The sequence below is a fragment of the Somniosus microcephalus genome, chromosome 12 (genome assembly GCF_052327205.1).
Source record: "Somniosus microcephalus isolate GS21.2 chromosome 12, FLI_Smic_1.0, whole genome shotgun sequence".
NCBI lineage: Eukaryota > Metazoa > Chordata > Chondrichthyes > Squaliformes > Somniosidae > Somniosus > Somniosus microcephalus.
In genome coordinates, this window is record NC_140998.1 from 54,065,803 (window position 1) to 54,086,623 (window position 20,821).

At 42.7% G+C, this 20,821-nt stretch overlaps 1 protein-coding gene across 5 annotated transcripts in view; it reads left to right on the forward strand.

The window, feature by feature from the left end:
- Positions 1 to 20,821, forward strand: part of LOC147109195 (echinoderm microtubule-associated protein-like 5) — a 236,892-nt gene that overhangs the window by 86,000 nt on the left and 130,071 nt on the right. For all 5 annotated transcript variants that reach the window (XR_015080190.1, XM_086002884.1, XM_086002885.1 and 2 more), the window contains 6 exons: positions 5,988 to 6,244; positions 7,467 to 7,679; positions 14,658 to 14,825; positions 17,716 to 17,822; positions 19,204 to 19,322; positions 20,201 to 20,387. Coding sequence is in view for 4 of the 5 variants with exons in the window: in XM_086002884.1 (XP_085859010.1) it covers positions 5,988 to 6,244; positions 7,467 to 7,679; positions 14,658 to 14,825; positions 17,716 to 17,822; positions 19,204 to 19,322; positions 20,201 to 20,387 (1,051 nt within the window). In the remaining variant the exon portion in view is untranslated. The remainder of the gene's footprint in view (positions 1 to 5,987; positions 6,245 to 7,466; positions 7,680 to 14,657; positions 14,826 to 17,715; positions 17,823 to 19,203; positions 19,323 to 20,200; positions 20,388 to 20,821) is intronic.

Here is a 20,821-nt window from a genome sequence, read left to right on the forward strand (position 1 = left end):
GACAACCAGTCTTGGCCCGTGACTACCGAACAGAGAAATGGCAACCCGGAACGATATGCACAAGGCAGGGGCCATTAATGTACACAGTGGATGTCGGGGAGAACATTGTGAGACGCCACGTCGATCAGATCTTAGCGTCACAGGAATGAGTCAACCCCATGTCTCGAGTACCTGGGGATGAACCCGACATACCGGTAGCATTTACCTCAGAACCAGTAGCAGTGGAAACCGATGAACTAACCGATGAAAAGGGGCCAGAATCGCCTCCGCACCAAGAACAAGAACCTCAGGAAAGGCGCTATCCCGAAAGGATCAGGAAGCTGCCCCAAAGACTGAATCTATAAATGGACTATTGTTGTTTAATGTACATGTTAAAGTGTTAATTGTTATTTGAATATTATGGGTACTACTAATCTAAAAGGGGAGGAATTGTAGTGTATGTACCTTTTAAGAGAGAACTACTTTTACAGCTCCTGTATACTGTAGTACCGGCAGTGACCACACCTGTATATAAGCCTTGCGCATGCCTCTGTGCCCCCAGTCTTGAGACTACCCTACTCCAGTAAATACCTGTTGATTGTTAAGTTACAGCATCCGTGTGGTTATTGAAAAAATCATACTCTCAGAATCACGGATCTAACAGCAGTCTTGCTACTATTTGGTTTTTTTAAAGTCCCATGAACCATGTTAATAATCTTTTAGTTCCGTTCTGTTTTTTGGAACTGTTTTTGTGTTGTTCCCAGTGTTCCTGTTTTTAAAAATACTTCTGTTTCCTTTTAACTTTGTTTTTACTCCAACTTTCAGTTTTTTTTTTAAAGTGTTTAAATATTTTTTGTACCACTCCCAGTATTTCTGTTTCTTTTAGTCTTGTTCCCACTCAACCGTTTTTTACTCCCGCTCCCAGTGTTTCTATTTCTCTGTCCAATTCCCAGGTGTTTTAAAAAAGAATTCTACTCTTCTGCTGTTTTAATCCTGCTCTCACTTTTGTGCTTTTTCCCTGATAGTCCACAGACTGTTAAACCTCCCAAGACGCCCTTGCCCAATACATATATGGTTTCTACTTGAAACTTAAGCATGCAATCTAGGATGACACTTTATTGCAGTACTGAGGGAGTGCAGCATTGTCGGAGATTCCATGGGGGAAAAATTGGGTTGATTTGCGCCTCTCGTTAGCGCACCCGGGGGCGCTAATGGGGCGCAAAACCCCTAGCGCCCGGGCGCAGTGCCACTAATGCCTCCCGCGACATTCAGCGAAAGGTTAGCGGTAGCCGGTAGCGCCCCGCGGCACTGCACCGTCGGTGATGTCATCATCGCCATGCGCAGCACCCCGGCCGCAAAATTCCCTTGCGCAACGGCGGCGCAACTTGGGCAGGTGTCGGTGACCATTTTTATTTTGGCCGACTGCCAGCATCTGCCCCCTTTCCCTTTTTTTCAGGGTGCCGGCTGTGATCGCTCAGCCCGGCATTCCTCTTGAGTGTTTTCACAGCACCCCGCTCCCCGGTGGTCCAGCAGGGCCTCGGTGCGCGCAGCGCTAGGCCCCTCCCCGTTAATCAGGGGAGGGAGGCCTGCAATGACGTGGCACTGCTGCACGTAGCGCCGCGAACTTCAGTAGTGGTGCCCCAAGCAGGAAGTGGAGCGCTTTCCAGTCGCGCCCCACCTCCTGCTTGGGGCGCTACTACTAAATTTCCGGTGGAGGGACGCTAACTTTTTAGGGGCACCACCCAATTTTTCCCCGGTGTAACAGATGAGATGTTAAACTAAGGCCCCGTCTGCCCTCTTGTGGACATAAGAGTCCATGACATTATTCAAAGGGAACAGGGGAGTTCTGCTGGAGTCCTGATCATTATTTATCCCTCAACCAACATCACTAAAGACAGGTTATCTGGCCATTTATGTCATTGCTGTTAGTGGGACCTTGCTGTCTACAAATTGGCTGCCATGTTTCCTACATTACAACAGTGACTACATTTCAAAAATAATTAATTGGCTGTGACACACTTTGGGATGTCCTGAGGATGTGAAAGACGCTCTATATCCTTCTACCGATCCTCTCTGTTTTCTCTCTCAATTCTCTTTGATTGTAACTGGTCTAACTCCTCCTTTCCTTCTCTGACATCATCCCACTAACTTCTGTACTCCTCACTCGCAACCACCTAATCCTCTGGACGTGCATAAATTTCAAACTTTTCAACGCTTTCTGCCACTCAACTTTTACCATCCATTTGCCACCACAACCTCATTTGCACTCACTACTACCAATCTGTCCAACGCCGACCTGTTTCCTCCCCTGAGATTTTGCTCCTCTCCACCCTTCAGTTTAACCTCCTGCCTCCTCCAACTGTCCCATAATCAACCTTCATACTTCCATGGAAATCACCACAGAAACTGATGCACAGACACTTGTATCATGTAGATGTACGATAATATAAACAAATTATGTTCAATAGTTTGTACACATTAGAGAAAAATTATTCCACAATTTTTTTTACATAATTACTGTACTGTGTCTATCAATATCTGTAACTTTACCTCTGCATGCACTTCCTGTCAACTTTTTCCATTATAAATGTAGATATAGAAATTTATAACGGTCCATTATAAATGTGGATATATAAATTTATAACTGTAATATAAAAATAAAGACCCAATGTATGATTTTAAAAGACTGAATTATGTCTCCCTGCACTGGTTTAATTATGCCCCACCCTGTAACCCCACTTCACATGGAGATTCAGCATGGCCCTCACTCCCTGTGTGATAACGCCACGGAATATCAACTAGTAATATATTAAAAATCCTGCAATCTTGTACAGTTCCTGTCAACTTTTTTCCATTATAAATTCCCATATCCACATCTATAATGGAATCTGCCTCTCTAAACATGCTGCAGTTACAACCTCTCCCCAGTGGTACTGTAGTGCTGCCACGGGAGCCTGGGAAATACCAACAAGGAAGATAAAGATGGAGAGCTAGCTCTGCTAATGGAGCAGATGTTAGGTCCAAGAGCCTGGAGAGAGGATGTGCAGGGTTGGTTAATGCAGTGGATAAGTTTAGTGATCTTTATCCCTCAAGAAATATATAATTTATAATTGTTAGTGGTATTGTTAGGACTGAGATGAGGAGAAATTTCTTCACTGAGGGTGGTGAACCTGTGGAATTCTCTACCACAGAAGGCTGTGGAGGCCAAGTCATTGAATATATTTAAGAAAGAAATGGGTAGATTTCTAGACACATAAGGCATCCAGGGGTATGGGGAGAGAGGAGGAATATGGTATTGAGATAGAGGATCAGCCATGATCATATTGAATGGCGGAGCAGGCTCGAAGGGCCTCCTCCTGCTCCTATTTTTCTGTGTTTCTATAAGGAGAGATTTTCCTCGTCCTATGCCTGGGGAATCGTAGAGAAGAACAGTAACGGGCAGGGGCCTGTTGTGTCAGATCTCTATCCTTGATGTGTTGCCCTCAGATTTCTTAGTGTTTCTCTAGCAATTGTAACTGGGCCTGAAGCTGTAGTAGGCACAGGCTCAGTGCACCTATTCTAATGAGACAAGAGGGCCATACCCAGCCTCCTGTCTCATTCTTCCTCTATCAGCACTCACCTGCCACCCCAGCAGAGGGGTGTCTATGGAAAGGTCTTGGGTGGAAGGTGAAGCAACTCCAGGCATGTTCAGAATCTTGTTTTTGACCCACCCCAGGATGAGCAGAAGCCCTTGGGCTGTCCAGCAGCAGACAAAAGACGCCAGTCCCCAAGGCTCCGAGTGCAGCTGCAGGCTCATATTTCGTGCCTGACTTTTAGGCACAAGGCCTAACCAGGGGGCAGTCCCAGAACATGCAATTGTGTCTGGGGAGGAAATATGTTTTCAGAACACTGATTGCTTCCTACAGGAAAGGTTCATACATAGGAAGACAGTGACCTTTCAGATGACCTCGACACATGTCTGAGTATGATCCTTTAAAGGTGGTTCAAACAGTTTAAGGGGGAAAATAGAGTATGAGAGCAAGCTTTCAGGGAACATAAAAACTGACTAAAAGCGCTTATAGATATGTAAAGAGTAAAAGATTGGCGAAGTCAAGCGTAGCTCTCTTGCAGTCAAAATCAGGGGAATTTATAATGGGGAACAAAGAAATGGCAGACCAATTAAATACATACTTTGGTTCTGTCTTCACAAAGGAGGACACAAATAACCTCCCAGAGATGTCGGGGAACATAGGGTCTAATGAGAGGGAGGAATTGAATGAAATCAATATTTGTAGGGAAATGGTGTTGGGGAAATTGACGGGATTGAAGGCCGATAAATCCCCAGGGCCTGATAATCTACATCCTAGGGCACTTAAAGAAGTGGCCCTAGAAATAGTAGATGCATTGCTGGTCATCTTCCAAAATTCTATAGACTCTGGAACAGTTCCCATGGATTGGAGGATAGCTAATGTAACCCCACTATTTAAAAAAGGTGGTAGAGAGAAAAGGGGGAATTATAGACCAGTAAGCCTGACATCGGTAGTGGGGAAAATGCTAGAGTCCATTATAAAAGATGTAATAGCAGAGCACTTGGAAAACAGTGACAGGATCAGACAAAGTCAACATGGATTTACAAAAGGTAAATCATGCTTGACTAATCTACTGGAATTTTTTGAGGATGTAACTGGTAGAATAGATAAGGGAGAACCAGTGGATGTGATGCATTTTGACTTTCAAAAGGCTTTCGATAAGGTCCTGCATAAGAGATTAGCATGCAAAGTTAACGCACATGGGATTGGGGGTAAGGTACTGACTTGGATAGAGAACTGGTTGGCAGACAGGAAGCAAAGAGTTGGAATAAACGGGTCTTTTTCCGAGTGGCAGGCAGTGACTAGTGGGGTACCGCAGGGATCGGTGCTAGGACCCCAGCTATTCACAACATATATTAATGATCTAGACGAGGGAACTAGATGTAATATCTCCAAGTTTGCAGACGACACAAAGCTGGGTGGGCGTGTGTGCTGTGAGGAAGATGCAGAGAAACTCCAGGATGATTTGGACAGGTTGGGTGATATGGCAGATGCAGTATAATGTGGATAAATGCGAGGTTATCCACTTTGGTGGCAAAAACAGGACGGCAGATTATTATCTGAACGGCAATAGATTGGGAAAAGGGGAAGTGCAACGAGACCTGGGTGTCCTTGTGCACCAGTCGCTGAAGGTAAGCATGCAGGTGCAGCAGGCGGTTAAGAAGGCAAATGGTATGTTGGCCTTCATAGCGAGAGGATTCGAGTACAGGAGCAAGGATGACTTGCTGCAGTTGTACAGGGCCTTGGTGAGACCACACTTTGAGTATTGTGTGCAGTTTTGGTTGCCTTATCTGAGGAAGGGTGTTCTTGCCATGGAGGGAGTGCAGCGAAGATTCACCAGACTAATACCTGGGATGGCAGGAATGACGTATGAAGAGAGATTAGGCCGATTAGGTTTGTATTCGCTAGAGTTTAGAAGAATGAGAGGTGATCTCATTGAAACTTATAAAATTCTAACAGGACTAGACAGACTAGATGCAGGAAGGATGTTCCCGATGGCGGGGGAGTCCAGAACCAGGGGTCACAGTCTAATGATAAAGGGTAAGCCATTTAGGACTGAGATGAGGAGGAATTTCTTCACCCAGAGAGTGGTGAACCTGTGGAATTCTCTACCACAGAAGGCAGTTGAGGCCAATTCATTAAATATATTCAAGAAGGAGTTAGATATATTTCTTAAGGCTAAAAGGATCAAGGGATATGGGGAGAAAGCAGGGACAGGGTACTGAATTTGGATGATTAACCATGATCTCATTAAATGGCGGCGCAGGCTTGAGGGGCCGAATGGACTACTCCTGCTCCTATCTTCTATGTTTCTATGTGAAGATGTGCAAAATGCAGCTGCCTGAAGTCCCTGTCGAGCGACTCAGTTGTGACTTTGTGTAGTATTTTTGAGGCTGTATTTTAGACCTGTTTCATGGTAAACTGTTTTTACTATTACAGAGATATGACTGAAGTTGTTCACATTAAAGATAGGAAAGAAGCAATTCATGAGTTAAAATATTCACCTGATGGAACGTATTTGTCTGTGGGCTCAAATGATAGCTCCATTGATATCTATGGAGTTCTGCAACGATATAAAAAGGTTGGCGAATGTTTTGGATCTTTGAGCTTCATCACACACATGGATTGGTCAGCTGATAGCAAATACTTACAAACTAATGATGGTTCTGGAAAAAGACTGTTTTACAACATGCCAAGTAAGGGTTTCACCTTGATGAATATAAATGTGTAATTGCATGTTTACTTTTCTTCATTTGTCTGTTTGAACTCTGTTATATTGATTTAAGTGGTATTGATTTATTTGTGATAGACCTCTTCTGAAATTGCATGCCTTTCATGTAACAAAATGTCCCATGGTGCTTTAGAAAGGGATCCGAACACACAGTAGGAAGAGGGAGAAAAATTAAGAAGGTAACCAGGGAAAGCTGTATAATTGCAGACTGTAGAAGGCTGATGACTAAAGGCTCTGCCACCAATGGTAGGGAGGTGGGTGGGGGGAACACACTGTAGAGTTAAAGGCTTGGACGATATATGTTAGGACATAGGACTGGACAAGATTGTAGAGGCAGAGTGAAGTGAGGCCATGGATGGATACAAAAATTAGAGTAAGAGTTGTGAACTCTCTGCTGGACATTAGGGAGTCAGTGGGGGACAATGAAGATGGATGATGTGTGATTATTCAGGTATATGATCTAGATGCTTGCTCATTCAGACTGCTTCTGCACAAAAATGGTCTAGCATAAAAAACAAAAAGCCTGTTTTTTCACGTTTGCCTGTAGGTGCATTAAAAACAGAAATGCTACAAATGCTTTACAGGTTCAGGTCCATTAGCATCTTTAGAAAGAGATTAATTTAGTTGTCAGAACTGGAAAAAAAAAGATGCATACCACTTTACACAACTGACCACAACAAACTGGTGAGAAGATAAATCCTGGAACATGGGGAGCTGAAGGCTGACTTTACCAATTTCCTATCTGGTTGCCTTCCCCTGTTTTTGCTGCTGGTTTCTCCCATTCACATTCCATTTTGTTCCCTTTCATTTTGGAGTAGATTCACTCATCTTTTTACTTATCTTTTGGTTTTTGATCCTTTTCACAGGTCAAGATTGTCTTTGTACATCATTCTCCAATTTATATCTCTCCAGCTTTTAACTACAAATCTGTTTTACAAGCAGTTAACCCCATTAGCTAACCCTTTGTAACTGCAATTATGCTTCTGTATTCATGACCATTCTTTGTTTTGGTCAGCTCACTAAAGGAGCTTGGTGATGTGATTTTTCAGTTCTGATGAATGAACTCTATCCAGAACATTACCCTGTTTTCTCCTTTCACATGCTGACAGGCTTACTGTCTATTTCCGTCAATTTGTGTTTGTTTCAAATTTAGTTTCTGGTGTCTTTTTATTTTAATATTATTTCAGGTGGTAAAGAAATTGCAAATAAAGAAGAAATAAAGGATGTACAGTGGGCAACTTGGACTTGTGTATCAGGTCCAGACGTGAATGGAATATGGCCCAAATATTTAGATGTTAATGATATTAATTCAGTGGATGCAAATTTCAATGACCAAGTTCTAGTTACTGCAGATGACTATGGATTAGTAAAACTTTTTCGATATCCTGGTTTTAAAAAAGGTACGTTGCTAAAAATTTTTTTTTAAATATCTGAATGTTTCGGTTTGTATTTTTATTAGTTACCTGTCCATTTTCCTGGTAAGTCATATACCTCAATCCAGGTCTCCATGCACAACCTGAGGTTTGCTTTCTAGTTTTTCTGTGAATCGAGAAAAAAGACACAATTTTCTGGCCCATTTGCTTAGCAAAGTCATGAAATTCCATGCCATTCCTGCTTCAGAATATGTTAACAATCATCAGTGTACTAGAAGGATCAATTACTTCAGAAGGAGGGATAGGTGAAAATATATAAAGTTATCATGTAATTCAATATAGCAGAAATGGAACACAAGGCAAAGAATGTCATTGAGAGGTGAAATTGTTTTGAGTCTACATTTGTTTATGTTGCTGCAAGTATCTTCTTGTGTTGTAAAACCTTTTGGCAGAAGACTTGCATTCGCAAGCTTTTCAGGAAGGTACTTATCATGGCAGAATACCATTGAGACTATATTGTAAATTGTTAACTGTTATATTGGAAGCTTACATCAGAGTGAGTTTTTGGCAGAGAGAAGTAAATTTCTTTTAAGGGAGTGGAATGCAGTGAGTTCCAGCTGTGGGGAGGAATTCGCCCTGCTAAAAGACCGTCTTACACTATGTTGAGTTTTCTCTGGCTGTAGTATAATTTCAGCCCTGCGGGAAGCATCTTTTTAAAGATACATGTGCCAATTCTGTCCTAAGATTTAAAGGATAGCTACCCAGGAGCATAGCTCTGTACATGTACCAATTGAGAGTGCTTTGTGATAAACTTCAATGTGACCTGCAGCAATTTACATTCAACAGTATAACTACCAACTCTGCACCGCACACCACTCGACACATACCAGTCTAAGGGGGAAAAATTCAGTTGGTTGCGCCACCCGTTAGCGCCTTAAGAGGGCGCTAAGTGGGGCGCAAACCAACTAACACCCGGGCGCGGCACTGCCCACGCCTCCCGCCAAATTAAGCGGGAGGTTAGTGGTGGTGCTAACCATTAGTGCTGCGCCGCTGGCGATGACGTCATCGGTGTGCGCAGCGCCCCGGTCGCGATATTCGGGAGCGCCCCCTGATTTACCACCGGACGCTATGTCCGACAGGGTCAGGGTGGCGTATCTGCGGCCAGGGAGGTGCAAATTAAAGGCGAGGTGCGGGGCGGCCATTTTTGTTGTTGGCCGCCTGCCAGCTCCTGCCTGCGCTCCCGTCCCCGGACTCCTGAACCCCCCCGCGGAGTGCCGGCTGCGCTCCAAGAGCCCGGCACTTCTCTTGAGTGCCGGGCTCTTTTGCCTGCATTCCCGATTCCCGGGGGCCCAGCTGGGCCCCAGATCGCGCTGCACAAGGCCCCTCCCCTTTAAGAAGGGGAGGAAGGCCTGCAATACCGCAGCGCGACGTGCCGCAGCGTGTGGCGCTGCGGCACGTAGCGCCACGATATTCACTCGCAGCGCCCCAAGAGGGAGGCGGGGCGCCTCCAGTAGCACCCCGCTTCCCTTTGGGGCGCAACCGACCAATTTCCGGCGCCGGGGCGCTGGCGAAGTTAGCGCCCCAAATGGGGCTATACTGAATTTCTCTCCCTAAGTCCTTTAAATGTGATATAACTACACCCTTACTCCCCTTTTGGTATAGTATCGATAATGGTTTTTTTTTTGCCTGCATTCTAAATAAAGAACTCTTCCAAAAAATTTGAGATCTCTTCCCAGCTTTTTGCACAATTGTGGAAGATGAGTGGATGATGGATAAATCTTTATTTGGTGCTTTGTTGGGGACTTAAGTAGTACTAGTCCCTGCTGTTGAATTTTCAGAAACAATTTATTGAGAAAGAAGCCAATTATACTGGCTGAACACTGGACTCCATCAGTTTTAAACACTGTTGTGCATATGTGGTGCTGTCTAATGCGTGTATATGCCACAAATAGGAAAAAATCCAAAAAGCTCAGAACCTTGCAGTTAAACAAGTTTATGATCCATACACCAACTTACTAAGGATTGCAAACGTAGATGTAGAGATGCCACTGAAATCCTCAATGAGCTGCCAACTAGTAGGTATACTCTAGCTGAAGCACAGGAAGCTCGACAAGCCCTTGTCCCACTGTAGTTTGTTAAGTTACTTGTTTTCACATGTCATAGGCCTCTATTCAGTGCCATTCAAGTTGTCAGCTTTTTTTGGGCCAGGAGCTTTTTAAATAGCTGTTAATCTGCTTTTGAGGGTTTTCTAGGTTAGCATGCATGCATTTACTCAATAGCCATCGGAGATTACTACTTGGTATATATTGTTTCATTCCCATACCATCCCTGTAGTGTTTGTTTAATGGGGAACAATTTAATTAGGGCAAATACTAGTCATAATAGTATTCCTGTTAACAGGCTTCTCTGGTTATCTCAATCTGTTAGACTAGAGGTAATTACCAATTGTATTGTGAGCACTGTATCAACCATATGCAAAAGTGTGCTTCCTAAATGATTTATGGTTCTGAAGAAGTTAGTCTATAGAAACATTTGTGTTACTTTTTGATTTACATTCTCTTAGTGCTCTTGATACCTCAAGGGCAAAAGAAAATTAGTTCAAAGTTAATGATTCAGAAATTTGATTTATGGTTCTGAAAGTTTATCTATAGACGCATAGTTACTTTTGGATTTACATTCTCCTGGTGCTCTTGATTTGTCAAGAACAAAAGAAAATTAGTTCAAAGTTCATGATTCAGAAATATTATTTTCTGTCAGAACAGCTTTTTAACTTTTTTCATAAAAGGAATAATTTTGAAAAGTACTGTGTTTAAATATATAAGCTTGTCATGGGACTTTTAAAAACTATTCTTTCACAAAGTATTTGAAAAAAGTTACTTTCAATGTTGCGATTTTGAAAGCTTAGTGTATTTGTGCGAGGTTATAAAAAAAGACACTGAGATGATAGGTAATTTAGATGCAAATGAGCCAGTGTTGTTGATGTTTCCCCATAGATGATAAATGAAAAGTAATTCATTAAACTGTCTCGGCAACCAGAACACTTCCAACCCATTGTTTGGACAGTCTTTGATCCCCTTTCTGGCAAGTGATAAAACATACCGACTCGGGCAGTCAGGGAAATCTTTAAAACAATGCTGATGTGAGGCAGTCAGGCAGCAAAGGCTGCACGAAGTTTGGAATGAAGGACAGAATCGTCAGAAATTATCATGCTTAAATGAAGTAAGATAGCACTGTTGGAAAGTGTAGCATGTTTTTGTATTATTGCACAAAGATAAGTTGCACTTTTTGAATCCGATCAGAACTGCTTTCTGCATGAACACCTTACAGTGAAATAAAGCAGCTTATCAATTCATATCCCGCCTTGTCTCACCAAGTGATTGCTCCGTCTGCCTTTGATTTGAGGAGATTGAAGAAGCACAAATCTCCAGTTCAAATCATAACAGATACTATTGTTATGAAGGGATAATTACAGTCCTAGCCCTTTTGGGCTATCCCAGAGCAGGCGTATTCCCCAGACGTTCACCCTCAACTTAAGTTAGTGATAGCCCAATTCCATAAGACGCTTATATGGGTCTAAAGGTTCAGGCTATCTCTCCCTAAAGGAAAGGAACGACTAAAGATGTTACCGTCCTCCGAATAGTACTTTTAATAAGTTGAACTAGACTGTAACCTTCCGGATATTATGAGGGTCCGGAATACCCCCCAGAATTCTGCAACTCCTTACAAAAGAGTGTACAGAGTTTGTGGGTTTGCGAGTTTATACAGGATTACTCTTTGAGACAATTCTAGAAATATAGGGGGGAAAATTCAGTTGGTAGCGCCACCCATTAGCGCCTTAAGAGGGCGCTAAGTAGGGCGCAAAGCAACTAGCGCCCGGGCGCGGCGATATCTGCGCCTCTCGCGAAATTGACCAGACATTTTGCGGCGGTGCTAAACAATACTGCCACAATCTCCTGCGCCGGCAGATCGTGACGTCAGTCGAGTGCGCAACGCCCCGTTAGCAGCCAGGACCGGAAATTGAGTGGCGCCCCCTGCCTTACCGCCTGCCGCTAGCAACGATAGGTTGAGGGGAGCATTCTGCTGTCAGAAAGAGACTAGGGGAGCGCTATTTAAAGGCGACCACTTCCTGCCTTTTTTTGTCGGTGACATTTTTGCACCACACATTCTGAGAGAGAGAGAGAGACTTCTGGAGAGATTCAACGCTGTGAAGGAGTTTTGGGTACTGAGCAGCACTTTGCAGGTTGGTTTTGATTTGCCCTTGTATCGATTTAGAAGTGACTATGGGGTCTGCACTCTGAGCTGTTCCCCTGGTTCTCTCCATTGTTCTTTCCAGCAGATTTGATGTACAGGTCCCTCCAGGCCGAGATTCAGACCAAGATTCAAGGCTGCAATGAGCAGGATGTGGATACAGAGCAAGATCAACCCTCCCCTTTAAGATAAAAACAGAAAATGCAGGAGAAACTCAGCAGGTCAAGCAGCATCTGTGAAGAGAGAAACAGATTTAACGTTTCAGGTCAATGACCATTCGTCAGAACTCCCCTTTAAGAACTGGATGGTGCCAATGTGTCTGTGTTACATTGCTGACTGAAATCACATGAGCTTCGCCAGCGCTGTGAGGTAGCGCCTCACTCCTCGGCTTTAGCACCTTAAGAGAGGTGTGTAGCGCCTGATTTAGCGCTCCAATCACCTCCAGGGGCGATAAAAGCCAAGTTTGCTGTCGGAGGCGATAATTAGCGCCAGGCGCTAAACTTTGCGCACCGCCAATAATAGCACCCCAACTGGGGCGATACTGAATTTCTCCCCCATATAGTTTTATTTAAGAGCCGACATTCAGTTAACATCTGTTAAATCAGTCGCAACATTAACAATTCAAAATACAATTAGCTTACATTTCTTATTTCTCAGAGATCCTTATTCTCAAATCTTTACTTCGTTACATTTCTTATTTCTTACTTATTTCTAAATCCAGAACATCCACCAAAATCAATCACTTTGACTTACCGAGACTCATAGTTAAAGACTTACAGAGATGCCTCCAAAGAGTTGAGAAATGCTTTGCCCGTTCAGCATGTTCTGACTTTCTGTTAAAAAAGGTCTTATTTTTATACCCTTTTGGCAGTGGTTTCTTCTTTGATGTTCTCTGCTGATGTTAGCTAATTGTCTTTATTGATACCTCTTTCGAATGCTTTCTATCTTACTGTCAATTCAACTATTGCATGCATAATTATTTCTCTACCTTTTAGGTGTTCCAACAACCATCATAAAAACAATGACAGCAATGGTTTCTGTTTGATGCCATTCTTATCGAAGATTCTTCATTCAATTCTTAATATTGGCTTTACTGGTTTTTTGCAGACATTTTGGGCTGGATTTTGCTACGGGGGCGGGTTGGAGGTGGGAAACCCACATTTGGGCTTGTTGTCCCGCCTCCATGGAGATGTGGCCAACCCACTGGATTTCCAGGCCAATTAAGGGCCACCCGGCAACAGGTGACGTCAGAGATTGACATTTCATCTGTCAAAAGCTTTTGGCAGATGAAATATCAGTGTTTAACAGCTGTTTGAAGCTGTCAAGCACTGAAAAACTGCTAATTCAGCCTCAGTCCTTTCTCAGGATAACTTTAAAATCATTTTGCTGCAGAAACCAAGAAGCTGAATTTTTTTTTTTTTAAATCGGAGCTTCTGTGGTTCTTGCAGCCGACTCCCGACACCAGAATGCAGGACTCCTGTAAAGGTAAGTAAAAGTAAGTTAAACTTATTTAAACACTTTAAACACTTGCAAAACACTTACCTTTGCACTCCTGCACCCCTCACTCACCTGAACACTGGGCATCTCGACCCCTCCAAGACCTCAGACCCACGTCCCGCCTCGAAAACTTTTCGTGGTTTGGAGCTGTCGGGAAGCCCACAAACCAGCAATAAAAATCGCGATTAGGCAAAAAACTACCTGTTAACAGGCAGTTTAATTGCCTTTAATCCCTTCCCGCCTCTGGGAGTCGGGTTCCAGCACTTGTCGGGAACCCGACTCCTATGAAATTGACATGGAGGCGGGATGGGGTCGGGACCCCCGGATCTCCGATTTTTATCGCCCGCACGCCTCCAACCCGACTCCAGGGGCTTAGGAAAATCCAGCCCTTTGACTCCGCTTACTGCTCCAAGTTCAATACAAACACAATGCAATTGCTTGGTGTCTCTATTGAAGTCATATCTTCAAAGTGTCCTTGTTGGTTTCATATTTACTATGTCTATAAATTAAAGACACTTCAACTGAATGTTTCATGCATTTCTAGCTATCTCAATTGGTTGCATATTTAATCTTATGGTTCCTGTTTTCCAAGTTTAACATAAAACTATTTGACCAGCAGATGTTTCTTTTACTTGATCAAAGGCACATGCCTCTTTTAATATTTGTGTTTCTGTTCCAACTCTTCACACTTTAAACTGGGTCTCTTTGTGTTCGTTGCAAACCGTAGACCTTTCGGAAGCACCAGTGGTTTGCTTCAATCTTCCATTGTTTTAGTATATTTAACTAATTCCCATTTCAAAGCTTGTTTACAACTTTGTTATCAACTGACCTTTTCTCAGAAGCCTGTATTCTGTTTACAGCCTTGTCGGCTGAGACTTATGTCTTTTAAACCCAGTATGTCTTTTATTAATAATATTAGCAATCTGTTCATGGTAACGTGTATTTCTCTGAATCATGGCTATTCCTTCACAGTTATGCCCCTGGGTTACACTATCCTATTTAGGTACAGGACAGTGTGAGTCATCTCCCATAAAAGTAAGGTGCTCAGACCATTTGTGAGAGTAACTGATGCCACTGAACCCAAGAAGATACCTATTAGCAGACCCACATTTATAACAAAGCTTCCAACAGTTAAAATTAAGAATTGGGTTGAGATTCTGAAATTGGTATAAATAAGTAAAAGAAAAATTGTGTTTTTCATATTTGAAATCTTTCATATGTGGCACATTTCTTCCTACAGAAATGTAATTTTTTTTTCAGGAGCAAAGTTTAAGAAATACATGGGTCATTCAGCACATGTGACCAATGTGCGGTGGTCTTATGATTACCAGTGGGTTATTTCTATTGGTGGAGCAGATCATTCAGTTTTCCAGTGGCAATTTATCCCTGAAAGAAAGTCTAAAGAATTTCTTCATATTGTACTTCAAGGTGAGCAAGCACTTCAATTATGTACTCTAAACTGCATTATTATTTTATTGCACTAATCACATTACAAATTTGGAAGGTAATTGTAACCTAACCTGTCCAGTGGAAAACTGAGGGAATTGAATTGGCTTTCCTTTTTATACCCACCTGATTTTATTTTCCATTAAAGTCAATAGAGAGTAAAAGCGGGTGGGGTGTAAAATGGGTGGCTGATCTGATCCAGCCAGTTTCCCGCTATGGGAAACAGGTTTTCCCTAGAGCAGAGAAGGCCAAGAGGAGATTTGATAGAGGTGTTTAAAATTGTGAAGGGTTTAGATAGAGAAACTGTTTCTAATGGCTGAAGGGTTGATAATCAGAGGGCACAGGTTTAAGGTGATTGGCAAAAGAACCAGAGGCGACATGAGGAAAAACTTTTTATGCAACAAGTGGTTAGGATTTGGAATGCACTGCCTGACGGGGTGGTGGACACAGATTCAATCGTAGCCTTCAAAAGGGAATTGAATGCATGAAGGAGACAAAATTGCAGGGATATGGGGGAGAGCGGGGGAGTGGGTCTAACTGGGCCGCTCTTCAAATGAGCCGGTGCAGACTCGATGGGCCAAATGGCCTCCTTCTTCTCCTCCTTCTATGATTCTATGAATTACCCCTGTGGTGTTTTTGTTTGCATTTCAAGTTTTGCAAGGAATGTTGCAGCAGTAACTTGGAACATACTTCACCCCTTGTGAAAAATCTATTGATAGCCTAAAACATGTTGAATGTAACTATTTTTAAACTTGTAGCCAATGATCACCATACTTAGTGCAGTGTGCTGATCACTAAGTTTAAGTTATTGTCTCTCTTTTTCCCGGTTATATATTAGCTTGGCTCAGTTAGTAGCACTTTCACCTTCTGAGTCTGAAGGTCACTCCAAGATTTGAGCACGTCATAAGAACGTAAGAAATAGGAGCAGGAGTAAGTCATTCAGCCCTTCGAGCCTGCTCCACCAGTCAATAAGATCATGGCTGATCTTCTATCTCAACTCCACCTTCCCACACTAAACCCATATCCTTTGATTCCCTTAGTATCCAAAAATCTATCGATCTCTGAATGTATATTTGAACCCTTTGAGTGAAGAAATTTCTCCTCATCTCAGTCCTAAATGGCTGGCCCCTTAGACTGTGAATCCTAGTTCTAGACTCCCCAGCCAGGGGAAACATCCTCCCTGCATCTACCCTGTCAAGCTCCTTAAGAATTTTACATGTTTCAATGTGATCAGCTCTCATTCTTCTAAACTCTAGGGAATATAGGCCTAGTCTACTCAATCTCTCCTCATAGGACAATCCCAGGAATCAGTCTAGTAAACCTACGTTGCACTCCCTGTAAGGCAAGTATATCCTTCCTTGGATAAGGAGACCAAAACTGTTCATAGTGCTCTAAGTGTAGTCTCACGAAGGCCCTATATAATTGTAGTAAGACTTATTTACTCTTACACTATAATCCCTTTGTAATCTAGGCTGACACTTCAGCGCAGTACTCAACAAGTGCTACATTGCCAGAGGTGCTATCTTTCAGATGAGACATCACATTTAGGCCCTGTTTACCTGTTCGGGTAATTGTAAAAGTTCACATGGCGCTATTTGAAGAAGAGCAAGGAGTTCCCTTGATGTCCTGGCCAACGTTGCTCCTTCAACCAACACTACCAAAAACAGATTAACTGGCCATTTACTGTTAGCAGAACCTTGCTGTGTGCTAATTAATTTGCATACATAAGAACTGATTGAACTACAAAAATAACTGGTTGTGAAGTACTTTGGGACTTCCTGAGGATGTTATAAGGCGCTATATAAATTCAAGTTCATTCCTTCTATTTTGTCTGTGGTGGTTGACCAGACAATCCAGGCCAAAATCAAGAAATTATCAGAATCAACCTGTGGTAGCCTCCTAAAGAAAATGCTATGCAACAGCATTTTTTGGAAGTGTAGAATTGAATGGATCAGAAGTAGCACATTTGAATAAATTTAGTTGCAGCAAACTTTGTTTATTGCTGCACCAAAGTCTTGAATAAAGTCTTGAACTACTGATTGCTATACTAGTAGAATACAAATCTGACACTAGGAAAATATTCAAGTCAGTGGACAGAGAAGAGCTATGAAACTGGTCCCTGAGAATTGAGTTAATAGGAAAGGTTAGAGAAACGGGGGCTCTTTAGCCTTGAAAGAAGATGATGGCAGGGATCTATCCTTGCTAACCAACCCAATCTCCCTTTTCTCCCCAAGGCCCTTTAACATTTTGCTGCCTCTCAGATCCATGTCCATTTATCCTGCATCTCTCTGCCCGAATACCTGTAGTCAGCTTTCTGCCTTAACTGAGTCATGAATGAGATTATTTGTGACTGACCATAATGCATGATTGCTCCTTGTCCTCCTTGACCTCTTGGCAGCCTTAAACACTGTGGATCTAATCATCCTTCCATGTCCCATATCCTCCTTCACCCTTACAACCTCCCCACTCCCCAATTCTCCATTCTTCTGATTTTGGTCTCTTATACATCCCCCCCTCTCCTCCTTTCACTCCACTATTGGTGGCTGTGCCTTCATCCACCTAGGCCCCATGCTCTGAAATTTCCTTCCTAAACTCCTACGCTTCTTTACACATGTCTCTTTTAAGACATTCTTTGAAACCCAGCTGTTTGGCTAAGCTTTTGGTGACCCCTCCTAATGTTTCCTAATGAGGTAGGTTTTAAGGAGTGTCTTAAAAGAGGAGAAAGAGGCAAAGAGGCTTGGGGGGGGAATTCCAGAGCCTAGTGCTCAGGCAGCTGAAGGCATGGCTGCCAATGGTGGACCCTACTTTAGAGATCAGAAAGTAATCTATTTTGTTTTAATTTGAATATTAAAATAATCCTTTTCTCTTACAGAAAGTTTTGCAGACTCCAATAGTGACCAGTCCGACTCTGATCAATCTGACGTACCAGAACTTGATTCTGAGATTGAACAAGAATTACAGATCAGTTATCATCGGCAGGTAGGTTAATGTATTATTTGCACCATATTTAGAAAGCAGTAAAATCTGTGCAAGGAATGGAGAGGGATGACTTTTCGCCTTCCAATTGAACTATTCTCTGTACTGCACACTTTGCCAATTGACACTGTACTCTCCAGGATCTTAGCTGTTAATATAATTATGCAATTTTGCATAAGTTACAGGTGTACCTGTTGGATGCCAGTTGCACTACAGGTAATTGCCAATTGTATATTGAGATTGCATCCAAGTTATGACCCTGTCTCCCACTTGTGGTCAAATGTGCAGATAGCCATTAATGGCTTCCAAACATAGGTTAATTTCTGACATAAATAAAGAGCTGGGGTGTCTGCCCTCTGCTAATGTAAAGAATATTACAAATGAAGTTTAAAATGACCAGGTAGTTCAGCAGTGAGCTAAGCATTGTGAGACTACTACTGGAGGTGGTCTCTCTTAGAATCATAGAAATCACAATACAGAATGAGACCATTTGGTCCATCACATCTAAGCTAGCCCTTTTACTGGAGCTATTGATCTACTCTAATCCCTTTTGCCTTCCCATTCCTCAGTTTTTTGCTCTCGATGCTCACCCTTTCTCTTCTCACGCAGCTGCTATTGCTGCTATCTCACTTACCACAATCTTGCTTCGTCCTATTATCAAATTTTTCACCACCCCCCCCCTGGAATCCTAGGCATATCTGGCCTGGCTCTGGTGGGACTCACATCCTTGCCCTGCCCAGCATTCAGTAAAATAGCTGATGCTGTGACTTCTGAAGGGGTCAGTGTCCTTGCATATTGACAGACAGAAGTCCCACCCTGCCACAATTCCACTGGCACACTAGGGACCCAGGAGTTTTAGGGCCATTATTTTTAAGAGTCTTTCTTCATAACTGTAAAGTTCTCATTTGTGGTATCGTTCTAATTAATCTTTGCTGTGCTCTTTCCTTGGCTCTCCTTCCTATAGTGGGGTGTCCAGAGCTCCATGAAACACTCCCAAATTGTGGTATAAGAAATTTCTGTTACAAAATCAACATCGCTTCTTTACTTTTATAGTCAATGCCCCAATGTATAAAATCCTGAATTCCAGTTGCCTTTTTGTGGCCAATTCTCTGCACTGCCAACTTGAGTATCTATATCTGTGCATCTCTTATCTCTTTAGTGCAGTTGAGAGTCAGATCACTTTTGCATCAATTCAAAAATATGTGGTGCATCAGATTCCCTAATAATAGAACAGGAGGTCCTGGGAGCAAGTCAATATTTTCTGTGGGTTCTCCACACACAAAAGTTTGAAATCTATTCAGCGGCTCACTTTTTTTAATTGCACCACTTTAATGTGTTAATGTTTCTTTTTCAATGTTTTTAAATCTGCTTTTCTTTCCAATAGATTTACAAAGAAGACCTACCTCAGCTTAAAGAGAAATGCAAAGAAAAGCGTCAAGCAGCAACTTCAAAGAAACGGGAAAAAGCTCCAGACAGCAGTGTGCGCTTACATTTTGTTCATGGGTAGGATGTTCTTGGGGTGGGGGGGGGTTTGGAACGGTTCAATTTAATGAGATAGTACATGTAGCAAAGTACTTCATTTAACGAGCTGTATCCGCAAACTGAACAGATTGATCATTACCAAATCTGGGAGGCACCGGAAGATGTTCTGCCTTGACTGTAGCTGTTAGCTTTCTTGTCCTGGGGGCGCACACTCAACTAGGCTGCTAACTGACCCTCCATTTAAGGCCTGACACTACAACATAGGTGACTCTTGACATGTGGCAGCATGGTGGCATAGTGGTTAGCACTGTTGCCTCACAGCGCCATGGACCCGGGTTCAAATCCGGCCTCGGGTGACTGTCTGTGTGGAGTTTGCACATTCTCCCCGTGTTTGCGTGGGTTTTCTCCGGGTGCTCCGGTTTCCTCCCACAGTCCAAAGATGTGCGGGTTAGGTTGATTGGCCATGATAAAAATTGACCCTTAGTGTTAGGGGGGATTAAATACGTGGGGTTACGGGGATAGGGCTTGGGTGGGATGGCTGTCGGTGTAGGGACCGGGTGCTAGGGTTTGGATGATCAGCCATGATCTCGTTGAATGGCGGAGCAGGCGCGAAGGGCCGAATGGCCTACTGCTGCTCCTATCTTCTATGTTTCTATGTCTGCCAGCCTCATCCTTATACCAAGGGTAAGTTAAAGAACAAACAATCCCACAAGGTGAAATTAATTGGCTGACAAAGGCTTTATAATCTAATTGAAGGAGTGAAGCCTTGCTCGTTTTATCCACTAGTACATTCCTTGCACAGATGTTGGAAAGGCTCCATCTGTAAGGAACGGCAGAAGAAAACACAGTATAGGAGTAAAAATTGACATTACTGATATAACTTTCTTTTTACCTTTCAGTTACAGGGGCTATGACTGCAGGAACAATCTATTTTACACTCAAACTGGAGAGATTGTATACCATGTTGCAGCAGTAGGAATAGTATATAATCGTCAGCAGAATATACAACGATTCTACCTTGGCCATGATGATGACATTGTCTGTCTAGCAATTCATCCTTTAAAGGATTATATATCAACAGGCCAGGTAGTGTAAGTTTATTTGAATAACTATTGATGGAAGAGGATAGCACAGGGGGAGTACGTTAACATAACGTATTTCTCCAACTATGTAGTATTTTTTTTTTTAAACTGTGAAGAGTTCCTAGCTAATAGGAAAAAAATAATTTTATTACTGTATTCATCATTTGGAGCCTCCACTCACATGTTGGAGTTGCTGCAATGTTGATATTTACAGGGCCTTCAGGGATTAGTTCCTCAGATATCGGTATCTGGGACTGGCCTGGATGCTGATGAGATGGTGTTAAACCCAGAAAAGTCTGAATGGTTTGGTACTTAGTCGGTTCTGATTTTCCCCAGTTCAGGCATCGCTGATTGTTAACTAGGCCAGCCCTAGTCAAAAAAAAACTCCATGGACATCAGTCCCTACAAGATATAAACAGCAAATGCTGGAAATACTCA